At 36.7% G+C, this 27,457-nt stretch overlaps 1 protein-coding gene and 2 long non-coding RNA genes across 4 annotated transcripts in view; 2 read left to right on the forward strand and 1 right to left on the reverse strand.

The window, feature by feature from the left end:
* Positions 1 to 3,447: 3,447 nt before the first annotated feature.
* On the forward strand, positions 3,448 to 4,993 carry LOC307146909. The gene is made up of 3 exons (XR_013819185.1): positions 3,448 to 3,521; positions 4,720 to 4,810; positions 4,937 to 4,993. It is a non-coding gene; the product is annotated as an uncharacterized lncRNA (long non-coding RNA).
* Positions 4,994 to 11,574: 6,581 nt separating this feature from the next.
* On the forward strand, positions 11,575 to 27,241 carry vstm4b (V-set and transmembrane domain containing 4b). Of its 2 annotated transcripts, XR_013819281.1 has the most exons (9): positions 11,575 to 11,830; positions 13,391 to 13,789; positions 19,861 to 19,914; positions 22,785 to 22,892; positions 23,013 to 23,046; positions 23,732 to 23,853; positions 23,937 to 24,001; positions 24,121 to 26,375; positions 26,418 to 27,241. XR_013819281.1 is itself a non-coding variant. In XM_079852025.1 (8 exons), exons 1-8 carry the CDS (start codon positions 11,779 to 11,781, stop codon positions 24,244 to 24,246), a joined length of 960 nt encoding a protein of 319 aa, XP_079708151.1. In that variant the 5' UTR covers positions 11,575 to 11,778; the 3' UTR covers positions 24,247 to 27,185. The 2 variants fall into 2 exon arrangements, 1 of the variants encoding a protein (XP_079708151.1); XM_079852025.1 differs by having other exon boundaries at positions 24,121 to 27,185.
* LOC307147346 overlaps positions 19,233 to 27,457 on the reverse strand; it is a 41,837-nt gene continuing 33,612 nt past the window's right edge. The window contains exon 3 of the long non-coding RNA XR_013819284.1: positions 19,233 to 19,904. This is a non-coding gene — a long non-coding RNA (uncharacterized lncRNA). The remainder of the gene's footprint in view (positions 19,905 to 27,457) is intronic.

The raw sequence follows: 27,457 nt of genomic DNA on the forward strand, positions 1-27,457 counted from the left end.
AGCTTATCTGTCACACGCCTGATTCTCCACTGAACCAGGCCAGACTCTCAAGAATATTGATAGTGCTTTTCAAAGTTTTAACAGTAAAGGCCAGTAACTGTAATGATAACTATAAACATATTGTATTAATATAATTCGATGAGAATATGGGAAGCCCACACAACAAGCACAATTTTGAAGCAATTTTATTCCAGCTGATAAATGATAAAAGCATTGACAACCAATCAGAATCCACCAGACTTTAAAGAGCTCAAGCATTTAAAGCGACAGAGGACAAAACAACTGCAGTTATGCAGTATGAATCATTCATGAATCATGATCTGAATCAGTGATCTGGTTGCTGCAGTCAACAGAACATTGTCAGTGAATCATGAATCTGTTTGGATTTTGATAGAATATTTTCATTATTTGGAAAAAGATACTCTTTTACGAGGTAAATTAACATTAGTAAATAAAAATACAACTGTTCATTGGTTCATGTAAGCTCAGGTCCAATAAATAATATTAACAGATGCAACTTTTGATGTATGATTTAATGTATTATTCAATGCTGAAATCGGCATTTTCTAAAAAAATTAATAAAAGCTTTATATTTGTTTTCCTTGTTAGTTCAACTAATGTACTGTAATTAACATGAGGTTAACAAATGGAACCTTATTGTAAAAAGTGTTACCATTAATTTTTATCATGTTCAGATCTTATTTGTTTTTGCTATCTGCCTATGTTTAAATGAAAGTAAATACGCATTCAACGAGATGCAAGTGTTCAATTGTATGAAAATATACAGGTATCACAACACGCATGTGTTTTGTCCACAAACGATTCATGTGGTTGTATGGAGAAAGTCCCATCCTAATAATATTTCAGCAGTCAGCAGTCAGAAAACTGTATACTGCATTTCCCTTTTACCATCTGCTAATGTGAACCTCAAGGGGAGGAAGGTCACAAAGAGAGGGCAGACGAGTCTCTATCCTTAGCAACCCGGTCTCACCGTTCCCAAAAGGCTCTCATGTCCACTCAACCTCTTATACCAGAGCAAGCAGGCAAGGCTATAATAGGAAAACTGGACTCTTTCGCTGTAGGGGGAGTCCAGAGAGTAGCGTGGTCTATTTGAGGTGATGGACATCCACACATGGGCCGGCTATCATTCACTGCATGGGACTGGAGAATGCTTGGCCATCATGGCAGCCAATAAATACTAGCATGTCTGAAGCGCTGGCCTCGACATGCACTCGCTGCCCACAGAATGACTGCTAGCCTGAGGTTCATCTTACTGTTATTGACTGCCATGCTGGATTCTACAGGAAGAATTTATATAAATGTAATAACCGTAGCCTTGTTATGGAATAATTAAAGAAATAGTTCACCCAAAAACAAAACAAAAAAGATTGTCTTTTTTTTGTGTTCCGTACAATGAAAATGAATGGTGACCTCTGCTATTTAGCAAGATTTTAAGAGATGGACTTAAATTTTAGTCTGTTCCCCACCTATCATAAGACTTCAGAAGATCTAAAATGTAACACACGGGTCAAATAGACACATTTATAAGGATTTTAGAGTGAAGTATAAATAGAATGTGCACTACCGTTAAAAATAAATGTACACTTCAGTTAAAAAGTTTGGGGTCAGTGCGATTTTTAAATGTTTTTTGTAAAGTCTCTTTTACTCACCAAGGTTGCATTTATTAGATCAAATAATACAGTAAAAACAGTAACATTGTAACATTATTATTAAAGTAAATGTTTTATATTGTAATACCTTTAAAAGGGGTGGTTGAATATGATTTCACTTTTTAACTGTAGTTAGTGTGTAATGTTGCTGTTTGAACATAAACAACATTTGCAAAGTTACAACACTCAAAGTTCAAAGCAAAGGGAGATATTTGCTTTTAAAGAAATCTCTTTTTAAGGACTACAACAAGCGGCTGGTAGAGACTACACCACATTCCTCCCGGGTTAGTGACATCACCAACCCTAAAATTTACATAAACCCCGTCCCCTGAACACGATTTATAGATCATCAAGACAGAATATGCTAATCAATGACTCGAAGATAACTACACATCAGCTTCATAAATTCATCAACTAACCATTCAGAAATGTTGTCTACATGTTTTCACTTCTTCTTGAGTCTCTACATCTATCTGACTTCGGTTTGAACATAAAAGGCTAAGAGTTTTTGAAATGTTCTGTATGTGTGTGTGAGGTAATCGGAGCTGCTAACACACAAACACACATGAGCTGTTGAAGCTCCGCCCCCTGTGCCGGGAGCAGCAGCTCATTTGCATTTAAAGGGACAGACACAAAACAGTGCGTTTTTGCTCACTCTCAAAAAGTGACAATTTTAACATGCTATATAAAAATATCTGTGGGGTATTTTGAGCTAAAACTTCACATACACACTCTGGGGACATCAGAGACTTATTTTACATCTTGTGAAAAGGGCATTATACCACCCCTTTAAAATGTAATTTATTCCTGTGATGTCAAAGCTGAATTTACTCCAGTCTTCAGTGTCACGTGATCCGAAATCATTCTAATATGATGATTTGCTGCTCAAGAAACATTTCTGGAAACTGTTATTTTATTATAGGGATTATTTGATTAATAGAAAATAAAAAATAAATAAAAAAAACATTTATTTGAAATATAAATCTTTTGTAACATTATAAATGTCTTTACTGTCCCTTTTGATCGATTTAGTGCATCCTTGCTGGATAAAAGTATTTTAAAAAATGTATTATTCAATAGTAGTGTATCTAGGCCATGAAATGTTTAGTTTATCATGCAATTTAAACATGTATTAGCCTTAAAAAACAAGGGAATTGTTTCCATGGATCAATATTAATTATAAGATAAACATTTCTTAGAACATACAGCTCACAAAGCAAGTCAGTTGCAACACTGACTCATTGCAACAGACCCAATTAATATGACACTTGTGTTCACTGCCACAAATGCAGGCGAGGAATATCTGGAGTCTCAAGATGTCAACAAATGTCCTTGTGATGAAAACAAATCATGCCAGTTCTGAGATGCAATCATTAGGGTTCATGACACATGTGATTCACAGATCTAAGCATGTACAAATACCCATCTGACAATGTTAAGCAATGGCAGTGTATTGTACAGTCGTGTCTAACATTGTTTAGCTATGAAGTTTACCACTAAACCACTTCAATATACTGTCATTCATCCATTATAAAACTGTCAAACACAAGCGGTCATTCTCACACTTAAAATATAACATAATTATCCTGGTTTTATTTGTTTTGTGTGGTTTGTTGCTCTAAAACAACATTTAAAAAATCAAGATGTAAGATAGAGAAAAGAAGTGTCATCTCTTAAGAAAAATGGTGTTTACTATTACCAAAAGAGTAATAGCTTTTCTCACACTATAAATAGACATAAATAGAGCAGACAAAGAACTCTTGTTGTTATGGTTTAAGAGATTATGATAAGCATTTTGGGAGGTGTTTCATGCACACAGTTTACCTCGTGCTACTGGACCGACACCAGCCTGTAAGTATTTATGGAAATTCACAAGTGTGTTTGTTTGGCGAGACAAGAAGAGGAATTTTGAAGTTCTATTGAAAGGCACAGCTTTACTCTTTTAAGCACAGAGTGCAAAATAAACACCTCCAGAAAATGTATTTTGTGTTCATTTTCAATTATGGTCAGTAAGAGAAGATGTTTAAGCTTCAGAAAATGTTGATAATAATGCCTAGGAGGTCAAAATAAATAAGAAAATATAAAAATATGAGCTTGTTTTATTATTATTGATCTTTTCTATAAGGTTTGCGACCAATAAACCAATTGCGACCAAATTCTATAAGGCCTTTTACCAAAATTTGTGGAGTGTAAATACAGTTTAGACCAATATTTAAGTGATTTTGTTATTTTCACTCAGAAGTAAACATCTAAATAGAGGATCATAATTCGATCTCGATTCAATTCAAAATTCCCATTTTAAGATGGCCAATGGTCACTGCCTTTTTCATCCTCTTAAATGAATAAGCCTGTTAGAATTTAAACATGGTAAAGCATCATGCAGAGAGTTTGCACTATGTTGAGCTCTTTGTACACAGATAACTTTGAGGCAATGACAAGGGAACAACTGACAATAAATGTTGCTAATTTAAACATAGCAAGGCAGAGTTGATAAGAATAGCAGTTATGCAGTAACTCTGCACTAAATACATTGCTAATACCAGTGCTAAGCCCCATTAGATGATAAAAAGATTAAAGCTGTAACACTTTACAAAAAGGCCCCATTGTTAATGCATTCTCTAAACGCAACTAACAATGAGCAATTCATTTCTAACAGTTTTTATTAATTGTTGTTAACTTTGTGTAATGCATTATCATAATGCATCTTATATTGCGTCCTAATGCATCTTTTCAAACATAATTGTAACATAATGTTTGCAGATTGCATCTGAGATTGGTCGTCTGTTTTAATGCACTGTACTTTCTAAATGTGTGTTCAATGAATAGATCAGATCACACGATGCATTATAAGGTGCATTATCGGGCATAATTAATGCATTAAAAATAGTGTTGCTGACTTTGACAGATATAGCACTGCTTGTTTTAGCCCAACTGTTCAGACCACAAATTAGTCACTCTGATTGTAAAAACCTAATACAATGATATTAATGTCATTTTTGATGCCGATTTTAATGTTTCGGTGTGTAAATGTGAATCTTCCCAAATGAAGCCCAGTAGCCCACACAAAGCTGGGAGAACCCGACACCAGTTTGAGCAGCTGGGAGAACGGACGGCCAAGGCCATGATTATAAGTTGCTATGGTAAGGCCAGTCTCTGCTGGCAGTTTATCGAAACAAGATCAAACGAGCTGGCATGTTTTGCGGTTTCTGAATGCTCCATTAATCCGCCATGTTTGTTATGCCAACCTGTTAGTGCTTGTCTTTCAGACATGCACCGCTGACCGAGTCAGGACCCCTGAAGAGTGAGTCTGCATTCTGGCCAGCAAAATACTTGATGTTCGTGACCTTTGACTGTGTAACAAGAACCTGTTGATGGAAGCCTGTCCATTCAGCATGTACTCACGAATATCCATCTAGACAATTAAAACCTGTGATATGTTCAGTCTTCCGTGTCACATGATATTTCAGAAATCATTTTAATATGCGGATTTGCTGCTAAAGAAACATTGATTATTATCAAACTTGAAAGCAGATGTGCGGCTAAATATGTTAGTGGAAACAGTGATACAGGAAGTTGAAAGGAACAGCATTTATTTTCTAACATTATAAATGCCTTTTCTGTCACTTTGAATTTAAAAAAAAAAAAAAGGTACAGACCCCAATCGTGTGTCGTGGTAAAACCTCTAGTTGCAAAACAAATTGGTGCAATAGATCTCGCATGCAATGCATGAAAGTCTCAACATATTGAATGGAGGGTTTTAGCCTGATGAACCTGATCTGATTCTTTAACTAACACATGATGCTTAATGGAGATTCGAAATTATAGAGCAAGCATTTTCAGAATGGACATTTGTTGTATCTTGATACTGCTTTTTAAAAAACAATTACCCCCTAAAGGAAAGAACACTGAAGAGCTGCATGCATATCATCAGCATCACCTTATCTAGAAATCATTTGGTAAATGTACAGGAAATGGTTTAATTTCAACAGCAGCACAACAGAAAAACCAATGCAAACAACCAATGTTAGAGCCAGACATGACAAGACGTAAGAATGTCTGAACATGCGAGATACTTCTCAGCCTTCTGCTTTATCTTCACCATCGGTAAGGAATTATCATTCAGTTTATGGAAGTCGCGTTGCTAGAATTCTTGTTTTTATTGTCAAGAGCGTGTTGGACGCAGACGCACATTTTGAACTAGAATATTAAATGAATAATTGACTTGTGACAGATAAACTAGGTCAACACATATTCAAGTAACATCAAGTGTGTGACTGCATGCAAAGTATCATTACAAAAAAAACAAATCTGATAAAACTCTATAAAGATGTGATATGTTGTAATATGTGTTGACTGTTTAAGTATTTGCATTTGTTTGTCTTTTGCATTTTTGAGAAAGGTTTGCACGTCTCAGTGTGGTAAGCTAATGTGTTAAAGTTGAAAGTGATGTCGCAATCACAGATCTAATCTCACTTCCTCTTGATCATCACGTCTTAATTGTGTTTCCAAGAAGCTGATCAAACAGCTGGTAAAGAGACACTGATTTACATAATGAAGCTAAAAACAGGCTTATGTGGCAAAAGAAACACTTGTTACAGTATTTTTGCTTACACTTTACTTAAAGAAAAATGAAAAACACTGCTTCATGAAGCTTCAAAATCTTTGCGTATCTTTTGATTCGAAACCAGTAGTTCGGTGAGCGTATTAAACTGCCGATGCCGAAGTCACGTGATTTCAGTAAACGAGGATTCGTTACGTCACAACTGTTTCCAAATGTTTTGACATTTCAATGGTTCGCCACTAGGGGCCGATGATCTCAGTGAACCCATGAAACAGTGTCTATGCAGTTTTTACCTGATCTCGGATCAGTTTCATAAACTTGTACATTTGTAATGACACATTTGTATAATAAAAAAGTAAGTGCAGTAGTTAATTGTCTCTTATTGGCCTGACTATCCATAAAACACAAAAACAAGCCCTACAAATTAATAAAACAACGCATAGGCCTGTTATACAGACACTTCATATTTAATGGTATTTGATGATTTGTTGATTCGATGTAATAGACTGAACTTTTTATGCATGTTTGGGCTGAGTTTTCATTGCATTTACACTGACCAGTGTTTCGAGGGCTTCGAAACTGTGAATCATTTCGAATTGTGTCCTGTTATGGAAGGCCAAACAAAGTTCACAAAACACAGCGTCTCCACGACATAACGGCGCCGGCGGCAACAATAATACAGCAAGAATAACAGTTACTTTATTTTTTATTTATCCTTTATTTTACCAGGTGATGTCCCATTGAGATAGTCAAATCTCTTTTACAAGGGAGCCCTGGGAAGTTTACAAGTTACGCCTTCTTTCTTTGCATGTACATTTGGGCGGTGTTATGAAACTCTGCACACACACACTGACGTAGATTTGTGGAGGTGTGTTTGAATGAAGCGTTTTAGGAAGGTGTGCCTGAGGCTTAACTTTTGCAAAAAAATATCTCTTTAGGTTTGACACTTTGAGCTTTGTAACTCTGTAGATCTTATGCACAAGCAGCTACAGTACATAACACACTAAAGAAAAAGGAAAACAAGAAATCGCATCCTATGACCCCTTTAAGGATTATCAACTCGACTGCTCTCTTACAGATTGCTTGTTGGTGACACGTGTAAATGGACAGGACTCTTCCAGTGATGAACCAGGTAAAAGACTAAAGAAACTCACAATTCAAACCATGCAAAACCCATTTAGCGCTGAAAACCGTTCTAATTAGATTTTGTTTTCTTCCCCTGAGCTTCAGAAATAAAATATGCTGTCATAGGAGCAGGGATTGGCCTTTTCTTCTCCATCTGTTTTCTGCTATTGAAAATCTACATAATCAGAAAGCAGATGCTGGACAATGAACCATCAGGTAAGTGCTTTCCTAGAAATCTGGTTAAAATATTAAAGCTTTAATCAAAAGGAAAAAATATTAATCATTAACATTTTAACATTTTTAAAGATGTATCAATAAGAAGAGCATCTTCACGGTAAGAATATTGTTATATGCATTTTACACTATGATGAAAGTTTGGTGTGGAAGTGAATCTCATAAAAGGATGACCTCTATTTTTTAGGGTCGTTGATATGGAAAGCAGGAGGGAATGAAATCTCTTCCGAGGATGAATTAATATTCTGATATTAAAGGTCCCATTGCATGGATTATTTTATTATTTTAGAATGTTTCCTGGGGTGCCCTTATAATGTTAGTATGTTTTTTAGATCAAAAGTTGTTATAATTTAGAAATAAAAGGCATTTTTCCTAGCCTGATTTTAGCCTCTGATTTGAATGCTCTGTTTGAAGGTGCGTGTCTGCTGTGAGTGTAACTGTGAGTGTGTCTTCAGTGTAAACGCCCACTGCTGTGATTGGCTGCTGTGAGTCTTCAGTGTAAACGCCCACTTCTGTGATTGGCTGCTGTGAGTCTTCAGTGTAAACGCCCACTGCTGTGATTGGCTGCTGTGAGTCTTCAGTGTAAACGCCCACTGATGTGATTGGCTGCTGTGAGTCTTCAGTGTAAACGCCCACTGCTGTGATTGGCTGACATGCTTGGATATGAAATATCTAGCATTACATGTGGAACTCTCTCGAAAACTTTTACTATTACAGCTATTATACGTTTTTACTATTACAGCTATCGGGATTAACGAATAGTGAGAAGTTTTTAGATCTATTCCCATCACATGAAACATTGCAGTGATGAGCATTGAGCAGATGACAGCCTGTTGATCGCGTGAATGAAGAACTTATCATTGCAATGCAGTTTCTGTACTCTCATTAATGCTTTCACCAATGCAAACATGAGGTAAGTACAGTAAGAGCTTCGTTGTGATGTGTAACAGCGTCACTGATTTCATAACGAGTTTTGGCAAGTGTCCAGATAAACTCGCACTGTGTGATTGACAGCTTGGGCGATTGGAAAGGAATTGTTCTTTGATTGCTTTCTGTATATATATTAATCACAGTTTAAGTAAGATTATTTTCATCCTACTAAGAGAAACGACGTGAAGTTGATCGTTTAGTCACTGGCTTGATTTACTGATGCATAAACAGTTTTGAACGACTTTGAGAGAAAGATTATCTGTCTGAACTTGAACAATTACACATCAGACATTCACATAACCCACTGGTTCTTCAGAGGCTCGGATGAAGGAACTAAAACAATACCTTTGTGTTCATTTGTTCATCTAAACACTGAGCAACTGCCATGCTTTGCTCGTTTGCAAGCCATGATGCCTCTCGAGGAAAAAACAATATCGCGCTCGAGCAGCTCATTTTCTCATGGGCGGGACAAATTCTTTTTGCGGGCAAAAAGGGGAGGTGACCTTTCCCCTTATGACGACATAAGGGGAAGATTTCTAGATTCGCCCGTCTGAGCTTTCATTTTCTCAAAAATACCCAGGGCTTGGTTAACACCCATCAAAACGTCTAGCCACTGGGGGACCATAGGCAGGCTAGGGGAACTCATATTAAGGTTAAAAAAACTCATAAAGTGAAATTTTCATGCAATGGGACCTTTAAGCTCAGAGAACACAATCTAATATGTCAATTTATGACTGATTTTATACTGATTTATTAATTAAATCAAATTCAGCACATCAGCGTCATTGCTGTGCGTTCATTAATCTTTTATGCTTTTTAGACTTTGAGAGCCATAACTGCATTTACATGAGTAAAATGTTTATATTTTCAGTATATAAATTAATTATTAATATAGCGTATGTATAAAAAGCACAAAAGATTTAAGCACATTTGTCATTTCATTTAAGGTAGAAAACCTATTGGTTTTTGCCATTTTATGTCTTTTTGCCTGTGTTGTGTGACAATCAAATCACATTTATGTGTAATCAAACATGACTGTATTTGTAATTTAGTCAATAAAAAATGAACAGCTCCTTCCAGACCAGTCGAATGAGTCTAAATTAGAGTCATTTATCTTTATTAAAATGCATGTTGTGACAGATGCCTGAGGCTGTTATGTGCCTAAACACACACACACACACACATATTGTACACACACACAAACATGCACACATACACACTGTACACACACACGTTTGTTTCACTGTATAGTGAGGACATTGCATAGACTTACATTTTATTGGTTTCATATTAGGTTAATGATGTTAGGCATAACTCAACCTCTGAACCCTAACAGAAACATATGCAAAACACATGATTTCATGATTTAAAGAAAAACATGCTTTGGGTGATTTACAAGCCTTTTGAACTAAAGAGGACAAGTAAAATATCCTCAATAGTCATATGTTGTCATAATATTTCAGTGTAAGTGTCACTTTTGAGTCTTGCATTTGTGCCTAACATGATGCCTAACATCATTAACCTAATATGAAACCAATAAAATTATATATATATATATATATATATATATATATATATATATATATATATATATATATATATATATATATATATATATATAAAGCTTTTTTCTAAAAAAACAAACAAACAAACAAAAAAAAAAATCCTAAAACTTCTGTTGATTTCCATTTTAAATCAATCTCAGGTTTTCAATGTGGAGGCTTTTTTTAAAACTGTATCAGACAATGTCTCACTTTATCCAGAGGAGGGCAGTGTTGTTGCACAACTGTTTGCACTATTAGCTGAAAAACAGTACACATTTAACTATATATATTTCATTTTGAAACATCTTGATGAGGCAACTACATCTACACACAGTAGTGGCCAAAAGTGATATTTGCACAACATCCGAAATAACACTTCCGGTTCTTCTAACCAATCAAAATATGAGTAGCCTATGTTATATTGGGAAGAAGAATACAATAAACTTGGTTAGGGTATTAAAATTACAAAAGTATTTGGCAAGAAAGGCAAATTCCAGCATATAATTAAATGTGGCTTTTATCGTATTGTATGTATTATCGTAACATGCAAGCATAATTTATTAATATTTTGCAAGTTCTCTCTTGTTTTTTTATTAGCTATTCTCCCATCGAATTATCAATCTTTGCACATGTGTCGTGCTTAACATCTTTCCAATCCTCCATAAGTTCTTTCCAAAGCTGAGCTTCATTGGAAGACCTGTATTCCCAAAGGTTTTCAAAGTCTTTAAGGTCAGAAGACTGAGGCGGCCACTTGAACGCTTCAAAATGCTGAGCATGAACACTTCCATTGCATGCGTGTTGTGTTTGGGATCATTATCATACTGGAAAATACACATTTGATGCAGGATTCCCAAATATTGTTCCACATTCAAAGCAACTTTGCAGATCCTTCCAACACCTTCTGCGGACATGAGTCCTCAGTACCATTATGTACGAATAATGGTGCATGCATTTGGTATTAAAACACTCCAGTCGTCTCCTACGAACATACCTGACATCATTCAATGCAAGGTTGTTAAATTTTGACTTCAGACTGCAGAACACAACTCCAATCCTTATGTTCTTCGGCAAATGCAAAGGTGTTTTTTTTTGCGGTAGATAAAACTAATGTCAAAATGCTCACTAGTCTTCCTTGACCACTTCACATTGAGCATATAGGGCTAACACTGCGCTTTGACATTATTCTGAGGACATTGTGACCATTTACATCCTGCACATGAGCAATATCCAAAACAATATCAAAAGCAGATTTCAACAATATCCTTCTTGACAGCTTCCATCGGGCCATTATGACAAATGATATCATTGAAACGTGAAATGCACGGATTAGTTTTACACTCCAGCCACAACTTACAACATGCGTAGATACTACTATTAAGAACCATTACTTTCCTTGAATGGATGTTAAAGTTTCTTCATGAAGCCAATAAAGAACCTGAGTATGAGATGTTTCACTGGCAGTAAACCTTGTTTGTAACTTTCTCCAACTAAAACTAGATGTCCACCTTCTGAAGAGGAAATGACATCGCCTTCATTGAGTGTGGTGTGTGTAAGTCCTGTACAAAGGGGGAGGATAGAGGGTGTACACTAAGTAAAAACAGAGCGTGTCCTGTCTCGGGTTACACAGAAGAGAGAGAAAAAGAGTAGAGGAATTCATAGGCAGTTTTTGCGAAGAGATTGAACTGGAGTTGCATGGAGCCCATCGGACTGGAGAATGAAGATCTCTGCAGTGGTGACAGCTCTCCTGACTAAACTCCTCTTTGGAAGTAAGTGCAGTCGGTTTGATTTTAACATGTGATCACCAGTGATTGTTCAGTATAGCTGAGAAAATCAGCCTAGGTGTTGCAAGTGACTGCAAACTGTTTGTGCATCTAATGCATGTTTCTTTTTAATGTTCATGTGGGTTTTTTTTTTTTTTTTTTTTGGTGGTTCTGAGAGTTTTAATATAAAGCTGAAGGTCATCATACAGACAGACTAGATGTGGTCTGTGTATTGTCCCAATCAGCCAAGCTGACATATGCACAATATAAACGCCTCAGTATAAATGCAAGGGCAGTATGAAGTTTCAACTGGTCATTTGTTTGTTTTTTTCCTGATAATTCACTTTTTCTCTTTGGCTATGAGTATGCTGTGGTTTCTGACTCCTCCTTCACAAGTATATAAGGAACATCCTCACTTTTTGTAACTTAAATCATATCTGTGAGTGTGTGTGTGTGTGTGTGTGTGTGTGTGTGTGTGTGTGTGTGTGTGTGTGTGTGTGTGCATCACTTTGAGTTTATAAATAACGCAACATCCTCAGAAAGAACTGACACACCAGGTTGTTTTCTTCCTTAAAAAAATGCTTACTGTCCATGGAAAATTGTGATTGTGACAGATTTTGTAGAAGCATGTTTACATCTATTTATAACTTTATATTTAGGATTTACAAGTCCATATTCAGATTTACATAACTAAACTTATAAAGTATGCATTATAGAACTTATGCCTGTATATTATGGTTGTATATACAACAATTATTTCCAGTTTGTACATATATTTCATAAAATGATGTTTGGGGAACTGACCTCAAACACCACAATAAAAAAAGGGGGGGGGGGGGGGATGTCACACTTTCCACAAAAATATGAAGCAGCACAATTTTTTATTTTTTTTTTAACAAATAACATTCAGAAATGTTTCTTGAGTAGCAAATCAGCATGATTTCTGAAGGATCATGTGACACTGAAGACAAGTAATGATGCTAAAAATTCAGCTTTGATCACAGGAATAAACTGCATTTTACAATATATTCACATAGAAAACAGTTATTTTAAATTGTACAAATATTTCACAATGTTACTGTTATTTTTCTGTATTTTTGATCATGTAAATGCAGTCTAGGTGGGCATAAAAGGCTTATGTCAAAAACATTAACAAATCTTACCGACCCCAAACTTTCGAAAACCAGTATAGATACAGTGTATATATATATATATATATATATAGGCCTATATATATATATATATATATACTGTATATATATGAATTTGTGGCGATGTCTGTCTGAGATCCACCCAAGTAATGTTCTCCAGATGGCCTGTCAAAAAGTCTCGTTAAGCAGAAGCAACAGGGTCTGGAAAGGCTCTCAGTTTTAATATCCCAGCATGCATTGCTTTACAATGCTCTTTAAAGCCTCAAACAAATTGCTGGCTTACATAACGGAGACGCTGAATTAAAAAAAATAACTTGTGTTTAATAATTTTTCATCCAGTTAGCAGTCGTTTTTCTTGAACATTGCACCTCCATGAAATGTTGCATCTCTCTCATCAATGTCATATAATTTCCAGATGTGTGCTGGGCCATCAACGTCACAGTGACTCCCTCTCCGTTCACGGTGGTGTCTGAGGGGGGGAACGTCACCCTGTCCTGTCAGGTGAGCCCGCGGCGCCGGCCCGCGAGTCTGCCTGTGGTGCGCTGGATGTTTCAGCCGGAGTCGGGCCGAGAGGAGCTGCTGGTGGCCCGGGTCAATATGCAGAGGGCCAAGTTTTACGGGAACTACACCAAGAGCTTCCACAAGCCCAAAATGAAACTCACAGTGGTGAAACACGGCAAGATATACAACCTCCTCATCGTGAACATCAGCGAGCAGGACAGGGGTCTTTACAGCTGCAGGGTGCAGGAGTTTAAGAAGCAGCGGGAACGATGGAAAGCTTTGACCAACGGCTCGGCCTCGACGCAGCTCAGAGGTTTGTCTAACGCACAGCACGGTTTAGTGATGGGAGAAAAAAATTCGCTTCAATTGCTTCGCAAAATGCTTCACTGTTTCGAACTCCTCAAAACGCCACAGGCTGGTGGGTCAGTATGGTGTAAATGCAACCGAGATCAAATCGTGCATTAAAAACACCTTTTAGAAACCAATTGCAAATGTTGAGCCTATAGAAGCAATTAAAGGGGTGGTTGATTATGATTTCACTTTTCTAACTTTAGTTAGTGTGTAATGTTGCTGTTTGAGCATAAACAACATCTGCAAAGTTACAACGCTCAAAGTTTAAAGCAAAGGGAGATATTTGCTTTTAAAGAAATCGCTTTTTAAGGACTACAACAAACAGCTGGTAGAGACTACACCACATTCCTCCCGGGTTAGTGACATCACCAACCCTAGAATTTACATAAACCCCGCCCCCTGAACACGATTTATAGATTATCAAGACAGATTATGCTAGTCAATGACTTGAAGATAACTACACATCAGCTTCATGAATTCATCAACTAACCATTCAGAAATGTCCTGTTGCTTCTACATGTTGTCTCTTCTTCTTGAGTCTCTCCATCTTTCTGACTCCGGTTTGAACATAAAGGCTAAAAGTTTTTGAAATTTTCAGTGCATGTGTGTGTGACACAAAAATGACATGAGCTCTTGAAACTCCGCCCTCTGTGCCGGGAGCAGCAGCTCATTTGCATTTAAAGGGACAGACACAAAAACGGTGCATTTTTGCTCACCCTCAAAAAGTGACAATTTTAACATGCTATATAAAAATATCTGGGGGGTATTTTGAGCTAAAACTTCACATACACACTCTGGGGACATCAGAGACTTATTTTACATCTTGTGAAAAGGGCATTATACCACCCCTTTAATAAATCATCAAGTGTCTGTATAATAAGAGTTATTTTATTATTGTGTTGTTTGATTTATGGAGAGCTTGGTTAATAACTACTCTCTGTGTCATTAAAAAAAATCTACAAATTTAGACACTGATATGCGCGCAGAGATCATCATCCCTTAAGTGGGATGTACTACTGACATTTCGAAACATTTCGAAACCGTTATGACGAAACGAGGCCTCCTGAAATCACATGACTTTTGCTGTTTAATTCACCGAATCTATTTTTCATAAAGGCTTTGAAGCTTCACAAAAGCACCCATCACTAGCACTATTCCATATGCTGTTGTGACTTTTCGTTGAGAGTTTCTCTCATCTAGACTCTTAAATTGTCTCGAGGTTTGAAACATCTGTCAAAATACTCACCGCATAAGCGACATGTCAAAGAAACTGTTTTGGGGTTGTATGTGTTAGATTTTCCATTAAAAACATGTGGAAATGTGATCTAATATTTATGCGCTATATATCTGTCTTTTGGCCGTCGGGGGTTGACAGAAACAAAGTGAACACTGGCGGAGTGACAGCCAAACGCTATTGACACTGGCTGAAGAGTGGAGTTTTCCTTTACTAACTTACAGACACACAAGAGGATGGAGAGACTGTCGCTCTCGGGATCCAAGACTAAATAAGTCCAGACATATTTTTTATGTATAAAGGGGTTCACAGCAAAGCAGCAAGAGTCATAAAAGGCGAAGAGAAAAACCAGGTCAGGAACAGATCAGAGTTTCCCCAAAAAGGGGCACTGGTGCTCACTGTGGGTGGCCGTCGCATGGCCTACTTAAACACATCAGGAATCAACATGGGATGTTTGTGACTTTTAGTGCATGTGTGTTATCTACATGTGAGTGTACTGCCAAACATCTGCAGTCTTTCCCTTCAGGTAAAACTAACAAAAACTATAGTTGACTCTACTCTAAACAAAGGGATGTATCGATTTGTTTTTGGTCGAATCGCCTCAGCAAATCCAACAAAGGCTCATTGGAAAAAACATGCCTCTACCCACATTTCTGCAGAAAAACGTACCTATGCAAACAATTCACTGCAATGTCCTGCTGAAATGAACACTAGTAGCAGTAAAACGGCAATTTTTACACAAATTATGACTACAAGGGCGAATTATCGATTGATATAGAGACTTATTTTCGTGTGGATCACTTTGACCATAGTGCATGACTTGTAAACAAACACATTTTGACATTAGCATCACATCAGCAGCTCCATATATTTGGCTTTTCTCACATAAGCCGTGTTTCCACCGACATTACCCGGAACAATTTGTCCCAGGAACTTTTTTTCCTCCAGACTTGTTGCTGTCTGCGTTTCCACCGTGGTCTAAAATACCATGAAGATTAGGCAACTTAGTCCAGTGACGTAGGACTGCGCGCGACTTTACAGTTCCCGCTGTATTTCATCCTCTGAATTTAAGCTTAATAAAGCCTGAAGCTCGTCTTAAATAAAATGCTGCGTGGAGTCAACCAATCAAAATGCGGCATGAACTCAACCAATCAGCATGTTCAGTGCCAAAGTCCCACCCCTGAAAGTTCCTGAACTTTGAAAAAGTACTACCTTGCAAGCAGGGACTTTCGGAGGGGGAAATATTTACCCGGAACTTCATTTAGACCCTGGTTCCTGCGGTGGAAACACACTGAGTACCACCACAAAGTTCCTAGTTCCTGTAGCCTGGAAATCCAGACCCAAATCTGAAAGATTAATGGTCTGGTATTGAGTGATGAAAATCGCCCAGCTCGAGGGGCGGCACCAAGCACGCATTTGAAAATCTCACTGCACGCAATTGGATAACATACGACCAATCACAACAAGCCCCATACGCTTAGCTACCAGCGGAGATAACTGGTAGATTAGACTCTTGCCGTATCCAGTCGGCAAAACAGCAAAATCGTCCTTCTTGCAAAGGAAGGATTCGAGCGCCGTCTTCAGTTCCTGTTTTAGATAAAAAGCCATGTCTAACTCGTTCATTGTAGCGGCCAAAGCCGTTTCAAACAACTGGTGTTCATCCATAGCCATCTTGCAATGTTTACTAATGACTTCTATATCAGATAACCCGATGTGATTGGTGCAGCTCGGATACAAGGGCATAGTTAATGAGCATCATTACTCGACGCCAGAGTAACTCGCTGAGCAAATTCAAATTGTGCTCTCGCGAGAACTCTGGATTTCCAGGGTATAGTTCCTGGGGAAAGCTATAGTAAACTTGCTCGGTCGCTCACCTGCTACAGCATTGCACTCGGGATGTGAAGCGCTCGGGTACGAATCCCATGAAATTCACGATATATGAGCTCAAAGACTTGTAGACGCAGCTGAAATGCATGGTTGCTTCAGCAAATGCCTTTGCATCTCATGTTTGCTTTTGTTAATGCTGTCGGTCAGGTTTAGGGTCGGGTATAGACAGTGTAAGTACAGAAATGGAGCTCGTCAAGCCATTTCATGGGCTATTAAAAGTGTAAGAAAAGACTTCTAAATTATTATTTTTCAAATATTATTCAAATGTATTAATATAAAAAAACTATATTTTAGTCTGACAAAGGTTTTTTTTCTTTAAGTGCATGTCAAAATACACTTTCAAGTCGAAACGAAATGAAGTTTTCAATTTAACTGCCGTAATCTGGTGAGAGAAACGGGATATTTTATCCATCAGGAACTGATCTGATTGTGAAAATGGGGATTACAAGTGAGAACAGATTCAAGCGGTTGAGTGGAGAGCTTTAAAAGAGGGATTCATGACGTCAGCTAAAAAAAGGAAAGTCTTTTTTTTCATATCAATGATAAAAAACTCTTCTATAAACTCTTCCATAGAGTTACACAAGATAAGACCTCACTGTTAGTAATTACATAGTATGGAACAATTATATACTTCAGTTGATACATAGCTTTAACTAAACTCAATTTAAATGATAATTTGTGTTTTTGATTTTAGGTCATCCAACCATATGAGTGAGGTAGTCCCAAAACCAGGCCATACCACTAAGCTCAAAACGCTCTGTTCCTAACACAATCACATTTTCCACTGAGAGTATTTGTAAGGAGAGCCACTGAGTGTCTCTGCCATGAGGGAGGATGTGGTGCAGATTTAAATACACACTAGCACAGAGAAAGCAGGGAATACTGACCGTGTTTCTGGGTTCGACAACAATAGCGAGATGCTTTGTATGAATCTTGTCAGCACGTGTTGCAAATCAATAAAGCCTTTAAGGCTGTCCCTGTGGAAAAGCCTAGATTTGAAGTAAATGGGTTGTATTTTTAAACATTTTAGCTGTGCACATCTTTATTTCCAATGCTAAAATGGCAATGCTGAATAAAAGGCACGACAACCATTAAGGCTTAGTTGTCATGAGTAAATGTCACAGAATGTGATCATTCATATTGCAGAGACAAAGGAAGATGTTAAATTCCCTACTTTGTTATACTCTTTCATATATTCACTGCTTCTTTTCATAGTTGAATGTGTTGTGGCCGTGCAATGAAATCATTAATGTCAATTGATGCAGCTGCTCTATTGAAACATGCATCTCTATTCATGCATCTGTGAGGTCTTCAACTGTACAGCGACATTAGCCTTTAGTAAACCACTGAAGATTTTGTATCTGGCTCTTATTTTGTCCAGATATAAGCCATGACTCAATAGAGCTTTTGTCCCTCCCCAGTTCAGTCAGGCATGAGCAAGGGCTCCAAAAATAAGCACATTTCTGCAAGAGCCATGAATAGAGAAATAAATAGTAGTCCGTGCGCAAGCAGAAAAAGCAGAAGACATTTGCAGTGTGGTTAATAAGAACGTGTATAGCCAACTGGAAATGGTGTGCATGTTCTATTCTAATTCTGTGACAAACTCTACATAGAAGATTCGACATACTTTCATGCAGTTCATGACCTCAAAACACTTTTCTCATAGTGCATGGTTTGTAAACTCAAACCATAATGCATCTGCCTTTTCTCACATATAAACATGCTCGGTTGCTCGGCTGGTACAGCACTACTCTCGTGATGTGAAGCGCTTGGTACGAGTCCCGTGAAACACCAGTCACGATAAAAGAGCTCAAAGAGTTGAAGAAGCAAGATAATGACACGGTTGCTTCAGAAAGTGTGCTTTTATCTCACGTTTGCTTTTGTTAACTCTATTGGTTAGGTTCTGTGTTATTTTCAAACGCGATACAGCGATATTTACTGGACATTTTATTTCTGAACTGCCACGATACACCATCAAAAATTATTCAGTTGTAAATAAAACGTTGTATGTTGCATGTTTTACAATACTATTTCAGTCTTTCTGCTTCATAATTCAATGTGTTTTTTGCAGTTTCTTTAATTAATTGTAAAATATATGAGTGAAAATTGTTTTTAAAAAATCGTATCAACGTAATAAAACTGGCAGATTCATGTTTTTCTGTTTTGAATTAAACTGAACATGCTTGTAGCGCCACTCATTCGTTATATCTCTTTTAAAGTATTGCGTAACATGCAAAAAGCAATGTAATTTCATTTTGCAAAAATGTCGCCAGTCACAATTTTTCCAATGGGCCTGAGTTTAGTTTATGAATGTAATGATACAGTTAAAAAAAATCATGTTTTATAGAATATTTGTTTCCATAATATTTTTTAAGAATGCAGTAACTAGGGAAGCACAAAATATACATTGCTTAACTTAAACTTCTGTTTAAATTACATTAAATTGACTTAAAAATGAGTTGTATGCTTGTATAACTTATTAAAAGAAACGTATTAAAGCCATGTAAAACTATATGTTGTCATAACTTATTGATCATATCATTTTTGTACAGTGCAGAACACACAGGATCAATTCAACTCATTTGATTCAAGCGAGTCAAATTAGCTCTTTAGTGGTCTGTTGCACACCCAGAAATGTGGCTAAACGTCCTCAGTAGCCGAGGTGGCTGTGTTTGTTCGGCCCGCGAGTCTTTCTGTCGTCAGCTGCCGTGGTTATGAGTATTTCAGGGCATCACAGTGGGTGTTAGCCACCATGAGCCAGGACCATATCCAGAGAGAGGGAAAGCCTCGCTGCTGTCATCCCACACACATCTTCCCCTGCAATTTACTTGATTTAACTGCTTGTTTCATGTAATTATGAAGGTCTGGAGCCACAGTGATGAGTGTGCAATTCTCTCTTCTTCCTCTCGCAGTCCATGTTCTCCCAGCCGGCAGACCAAAGCAGGAACTGTGGAGTCTGTTTGAAGGTAAGCCACAAAACTATGTTCAGACATATTCACTTGGACCAAAAAAAAATAAATACAATACCTCACTAAACACGTTCTTTCAAATGCAGCAAATAATCTAATAGAAATGGAAGGAATGACAGCTTTTCTTATTGGAATAGTTCATGCAAAAATATTTTTTTCCCCATATGACTCTTTTCCATATTAAAGTGAATGGTTCCTTTAAGCTCCAAAAGCACAAAATAAAATGACAACATGCACTACGTTCCAAATCTTCTGATGTGACAGTTGTGAAGAAGAAGAAAAAAAAACTTAACGAAAAACAGAAATTCACAAAATTATTGGTACCACTTTAGAATAATGATCTGTCATTAAAGGAATAGTTCACCCAGAAAATTAATATTCTGTCATTTCTCACATTCATGTCGTTCCAAGCCTGTTTGACTTTATTTCTTCTCACAAACACAAAGGAAGATATTTTGAATAATGTTGGACAACATTCAGATTTAAAGAACAACATTCCTCAAAATTTCTCCCTTTGTGTTTGTCAGAAGAAAGGAAATGCAAACATGTTTGAAATTATATAAAGGGTGAGTAAATAATGACAGAATTTTTCATCTCTTTTACCCTTTCACATATAAGTAACACTCTAGCTGAGCCACCGGCATTTTGTTATTTTAGATTGTATCACCTTACTATTTCAATGGCAATGCATCCATAGCACTGTATGACTGATGTATCGGTTTTAATTATTTTTTCCTTTTTATTAGAAAATAATCACAAAATAAAATTAAATTAGTCCAGTGGCGTAGGACTGCACACTACTTTACAGTTACCGCTGGATTTCATCCTCTGAATTTAAGCTTAATAAAGCCTGAAGCTCGTCTTAAATAAAATGCTGCGTGGAGTCAACCAATCAAAATGCGGCATGTAGTCGATTGTCGAGTTCACGCGTGTGATAACCTATGCTCGTTAACTCGACAATCGACTACTGTGGACTTCGACCGAAAACAGGAAGAAAATACAAGTATGTGTGCTGGCTGAATTAACATAATTTTTATTCATATCTTTCACATCTACTGCAGTCAGATTCACTCATGTTCACTCTGAAGGAATCACTCACATGGCTGAGCACTTGTAATGACACATCAAGGATGTTAAGAGGCTAAAAGCAGGGTTAAAACTTGCCCCATCGAAGTCAACAGGGTACAAATTTTAAAAAGAGGATAACTCGGTGTAGGCAACACCGATTTTTGTCGTTGTTCTCTGTACTGACAGCACACCAAATTTACAAAAAAATGAGCTCAATGTTAAAATTGACCGGAGTTCTCCTTTAAGGACGTCTCTGGCTCAGAGCAAAAGCAGATTTGAATTTAGCAGTATAATAACACATGTAATGGTGCCATTTTAACACATGTAATGGAGTCTTTTTGTTTGTTTTCCTTATATATTTCATGTATTTTGTATAATGTATGTCAATATATACTAAAGTATATCTAAAGCCCTATTCGGACTGGATTAGTTTAACATGGAAAGTAAAGTAATTATTACCAGAGCTTCTCAATGATTTTAGTCCCGTCCGAATGTGCATCTCAGTGATCATTACGGACAATATCAGTAAAGATTACGGCGACTTTTACCTTCTGTAAAAAGGTCAGGGAAAATAACCTCAGCTAATAGTAATCCCGTGCAAATAGACCCGCTGTAAATATGTACTTAAATATTCCGTCATTTCCTGTTTTCCGCGGTTTTTCAAGTATGGAGCCGCTTGAAAAAGCATTCAGTTGCGTATAGACGCTGAGACGAGACTGTGGCAAAACTCAAGTGTTTTCCACATACCATTCAGAACAAAAAGAAGGCCGAAAGCACTTGTTAGAGGCACAAACTTTATTTTAGCTTTAGGTAAGTGCCTATTACCAACAGAATCCAATCAGAATTTAATGAATAAATCATTCGATCAGACCTAACTTTTATATTTAGGTTATATATAGGGACAACCGTTTTAGACCATGCGCCGGGAGTGCCGACCATTTTTCCTGTCATTAAACTAGCATAAGTGGATTCAGACACGTCCTAATTGCTCTTGTGCCGTGCGCTTTAGACCATGCGTTTAGATCGTTAAAATAGGGCAAAATGACTTACTCGTTAAGCCAATGATTTGCCGCCACCTACTGCCGTTCATTAGTATAATTTCATTTTCGCTGATGGACTAAGGGACTAAGATTGAATGCTGTTTTTGTTTTCGGTCATGATTGTAACATTTATAAATAGTCTATTAAGAGCAAAATATGAGATAAAGTATCTGAGATAAAGTAATTACAGTCGCATTGCAACGTTACAGACGTTTCTTTGAAACTCTGCGCTGGTTTGATCATATGCATCAACTTAAGTTGCAATCAGTTATAATCAGTATGGAATAGCGAATTTAGGACTGACATAGTTCCTTAATAGGCTTAATAGGTCACCAATTTCTGATAAGGAAACTTCTACAAATGCATATGCAATAAGGTAAGCCGCAAAAATAACCCTGTCCATGCTTTTCAGCGCAAATTTTTCACTGCATGTCTTCAGTAAATTCTGAGAGTAGTTTTTTTTTAACGCCAAAAGAGGGTTTGCACTGGAGCAAGCTGTTAGTAGCTTAAACTGTTTAGAGAAGATTGGTCAGAAAAACAAAACAAAAAAGAAAACACTGATGAAAGACGTAAGGTAAATGACAGAACTTTTACTTCAGGTGAAATTTAGTTTTTTTCTCTTAATTTGCTCGTTATTGCTAGGATATATGGATAATACAAAAAGGTTACACAGAATGTTGTTATATAGGCACTGCTGTGTCTTTCTGCACAGTGAACGTACAGTATGCATGTATTTCGACTGTTTCCCTTGTGTTTCAGATGTGTATCTGTGTGCTGTGCTGGTGTGTTGTGTTGGGCTCTTGTGCATGTGCATGTTCACTATAGCTGTGAGCTGTCAGTATCTGCAGAGGAAGAGGCGATTAAAAGGTAGGATTCTTGCTGTTGTTGATATAAAACCATCTGATAAACAATTAATGTGCTTGTTAATGATGCTCCTCATCATATAATCTTCTCATTGACATTTTTTCATATGCTCCTTTTTGTTAGAAAACTATCATTTGGTCAAGAGCCCACAAAACAGGTGAGAAAATATGAAAAGATGAGTCAAGTCAAATGTATTTGTGTAGTGCTTTTCTCAACACAAGCAGCTTTACAGAAAATCATGATGTCAATATCTTCATGCCATAACCAATCACGCAGTTATAGATACATATATATAGTACATATTACCCTATGAGAGTTGCTGTGTGCGGAAAAAGTTGGACATGCTTATATATCCAACTTTATATAGATAGCTGTATGATAAGACAGTTTACAATATAAACATTCACACAGCTGAGATTTGCTATATAGAATATATTGCTTTACAACTGTATTTATGCAGGTAAAAGACAAAATACAGGAAAAATGGGAACAAAACACTTCAAAATAAAAGTCTGTAAAACAAATAACAATAACAAGCATCTGCCAATGAGGTAAAAAAAAGAAACAAATTTTCCTTTTAATATTAAGTTTATTTTTCTTATCCCATTGGCAGACATTTTTTCTTGTTTTCAAGTATAAACTCAATACCTGAAGTCATTTTGCTTTGTATCTTGTTTTAAGAATGTTATACTCAATAAGAGTTTTTCTTTTGCAGTGTAGGATATACTATATATCCAACTTACTATATCGCTGGGTGATAATATAGTTTAGATTTTCTATGATGTAAAAATGGAGGAGGACAACCTTCCTCAGAAACTGAGAGTGTGTCCGTGTGTGTCCAGTTCAGGGGAGACGGTCACTAGTGTGATCAGTCTGTCTCCAGCTCTTCCCAAGAAGGTGAGAAAGTACAAAAAAAATAAAAGTGTTGAGCAGCCAGATGTGCCACCAGAGATACCGGCTAAAGGTAGAGTACAATTACTGACCTCTATATATCACTGAAGAGCATCCTGTAAACCTCAGTTTAATAACTACAATATTACATCTCAGCCCCTATTGCAGACAAAATGCGAAAGCCAAAGCTTTTAAAACCTCAGCCCAGAAAAGTGGTTTTGGTAAGTTACTTTTATGAAATACACAGAAGTTTGTTATTTGTATTGCAAAACTGCCAAATGTTGTATTTAATGTTTTATATGCGAGCTGTAACTCCTCTAGTGTTTTCCCGTCCCAACAGCCCAAAATTGCAGAGGAGAGTCTGACGTACGCCGAGCTTGAACTGATAAAGCCACTGCCTGAAGTCAAAGCGTCAAAGACAGGAACGGTGTACGCACAGATCTTCTTTGAGGACAAGCCTGTGTAGCATTACATTTTCTTGTAACTGTAACTGTAATTATTTATAATAACACAATGTTGATTTTTTTTTCTCATCCTTTTTTTTTAAGACATGCAACCTCTGATGGTGAACTGTACATATTGTATATGTATATTCTTTTTTTTTTCCTTTTCATATGTTGATGTTTTATCTGTGACACAAGTTTAATATTTAGCAAATCTAAAATACACATGAAATAATTTGTCATCTGAAAACTGCAGTTACTAAAAAGGTGTATAAAAGCCAAGTAGTCTTGAGGGGGAAAAATCTGTTCATGAAAAACCGTTCTGTTCGTTTTTTAACCACTGCCACAAAAAAACAAAAAAACTAAACTACAAATGTTACCCATTTAAATTTGCTGCAAATTGGACTCATATCTGTTAATAAACTAATAATTTTAAGGACATTTGCACAAAACACTTTAAGCCACAAAAAATAATCTCAGGAATAGTCTGGGTTCATTACAAATTCATCTCTATGCACATCTTCTGTGTCCTGCAGTTGATGTATTTTTGCTTATATTAAAGTGCCCTATTATACTATTTTAAAGGTTATTCCAACAATAGGTTTACATGCATCCAACAAAACAGTTTCATTTTCTCATAATCTATATTGCAGCATTTGCTCTTTTCTCACATGTCTGAAACGCTTCTATAAAATATTATCTTTAAACACCTCCTTTCCGAGAGCCTGCTCTGCTCTGATTGGTCAGAGGGCCCAGTCTGCTGTGATTGGTCGACTGCCAACAGCACGCTTTGGATACCAAACGCTCATTTGAATTTCAGCTCTTCCTCAGCACTTTGTACAAAATTATACAAACAGTAACAGTGGCGTCGGTTTTACCGTATCAATCTCATCCTTTAGAAGTGCATCAAAGTGGATTTGCTTTGGCAGCAGAAAACAGCGTCTTCTCCACACGAACAACACTAACCAAACTCTTCCAGTCTCAGATAAACTACAGTGTTTGAGGGCGGGGCAATGTAGATGTTGTTCACTGGCAGCCAATAAGGACCATAGCCTGGCATTATGCAAATTTGCTCCATTGTTAAGTAGGTGTGTAACAGGAAGTGAGACTGGAAGTGCTGACGACTCATTTCTGCAGTTCAGAATGAATCTTGTCTTTTAGGAGATAATAACTTTATTTGTCATGCACTTAGATCTTTAAAACTTTGTAGACCTTTTACATTCGCTGACTACACTACAAAAAAGCATAATAGGGGCATTTTGATAAATTCTGTAAAAATATGTGTTATTTGAGTTGTAAAGTTGTGTAATCCATCCGTTTCATGAAGAGACTATACTTTTCTAGGCAGAGGAACTTAGTTATGCATTACTGACATACATTTACTCTAGTTTTTTACATTGAGTTTTTACATTGAGTTTGTGCTTAGTTACATAGTTACATCTCGAAACCTTGCTGGTTTCTTGCTCATGTTGTTGAGTTTAAAAGCTTTATGCATCATGGAATAGAAACAGTTGATATAACATTGCATAGTGATTTTATCACACTAGAGTTACTCAAGTTAACATGTAAAAGTGTATCTGCCAAATGAGAAAAAAATATGTAAATTTTGTGGCTTTTGAAACACTTTTGAACATTTATTCCGGTGCATGACTTTCATTGTACACTGTACAAAACGATTTTCAGAGGGTACGTTTACACAACAATGATGTACTAGTTTTTTAGTTTTTGAAAAGTTTAGTGTACAAATGACAACGTTGTCAAATCGATCCCCGTTCACACATATCCGTGAAAACGACTAAAAACGCTGTATTCTGCTGCCAGGCCAGTAGATGGCGATGTCACTTTGTAAATACGAGCCTGCAGACTAAACACCGTTTTCACAAATTCACGTTTTTGTAGTTTCCACCGAGATGATAACGGTATTCTTTTCAAAAACTTGCACTTTGAAACACATTTTCAAAAGTTTGCATTTTCAGGTCCCCAAAACGCAGTTGTTGTGTAAATGAACAGCCAAAATGCATGAAAGGTTTCCCGTTTTTAGTTGAAAACAGTGTCGTGCTAATGGCCCCTTACTCAGTATTTTTATAAATATCTAAACATTCTTACAGAATACAAGATACATTAACTTAAGAAGCTAACTGATATAAAATAGGCCAAGTCTTGCTTTCTGGAAAATGTATGAAAATTTTGTGAGTTCAAGCTTAAAAATCTGCAAATGGGGTAGAAAAAAACTTTATTCAAAGGAAAAACTAATTTATTTTTCTGACCTCATTGCAGGATATTTTTTTGTTTGTTTTAAGCTTACACTCAATTCATGTTTTATAAAAAAAAATTTTTTTTTAAATAAGAAAACAAGACTTAATATCTCATGTCCTTTTGCTTTTCTTGATTTAAGAATGTACTGAGTAAGGGTTTGTTGTTTGTTATTTTGCAGTGTAAATATATAACTGTTAATGTGAATGAAGATTATTTCTGTGGTAATGGAAAGCAGACCACAGAAGCTCAACTTACGTTGAACCCAGAAAATTCCTTTAAATCTGTCGAAATGCTCAAGCCTGTTTGTTTTTCTTTTCTTTTTTTATGACTTCTTTTTTTTTTTAAATGGAAGAACGTTTTGGATTAAATAATGGAAACGCTAATGAAATATCAGGGCGTATCCATATCTGGAACAGACATACAGGCACCGCTGATTCGACCCTTGTCTGTCTGACTCTTTAAGAATAAATAAGACACAATCTCTCACTCCAAGGGTTTTTGACACTATCAGACTTTAAATGTGTAAGTAAGTTTAACTGTGAAATGTAAAGGGTCCTATGAGATCCCACTGCCTTCACCACTAACAAGAACCATCTGTGAATGACGTACAGAGACCCTCTGCTCAACACATACTGTTTTTCTCTTCTCTTTGTAAGTGTACTGTAAATTAAACATTTGTATGTGAAAGAACATGACTAAACCTCTTAATGCTTTTACTGTGTGCATCATTTACAAACTCTGTATCTAAAGAAAAGAGTCATGTTCAGTTTCTGAGGGTTCGTGTGTGAACTGTGATTTGTGGGATTGCATGAGGCAAATTTTCACATGTGTTTGTGTTTAAATGGGAGGTCTCGTTCAGAAGTCAAGAAAGCAGTGTGGAGAGAAATACGTATCTGTAGTCCTTTCATATTAATGTAATGGTTAATCAAAAAGATGAAGCATTACATAGTGTCAAGCCGTGATATTTCATGCTATCTT

This window comes from Squalius cephalus (assembly GCF_949319135.1).
Source record: "Squalius cephalus genome assembly, chromosome: 19".
NCBI classification, from domain to species: Eukaryota; Metazoa; Chordata; class Actinopteri; order Cypriniformes; family Leuciscidae; genus Squalius; species Squalius cephalus.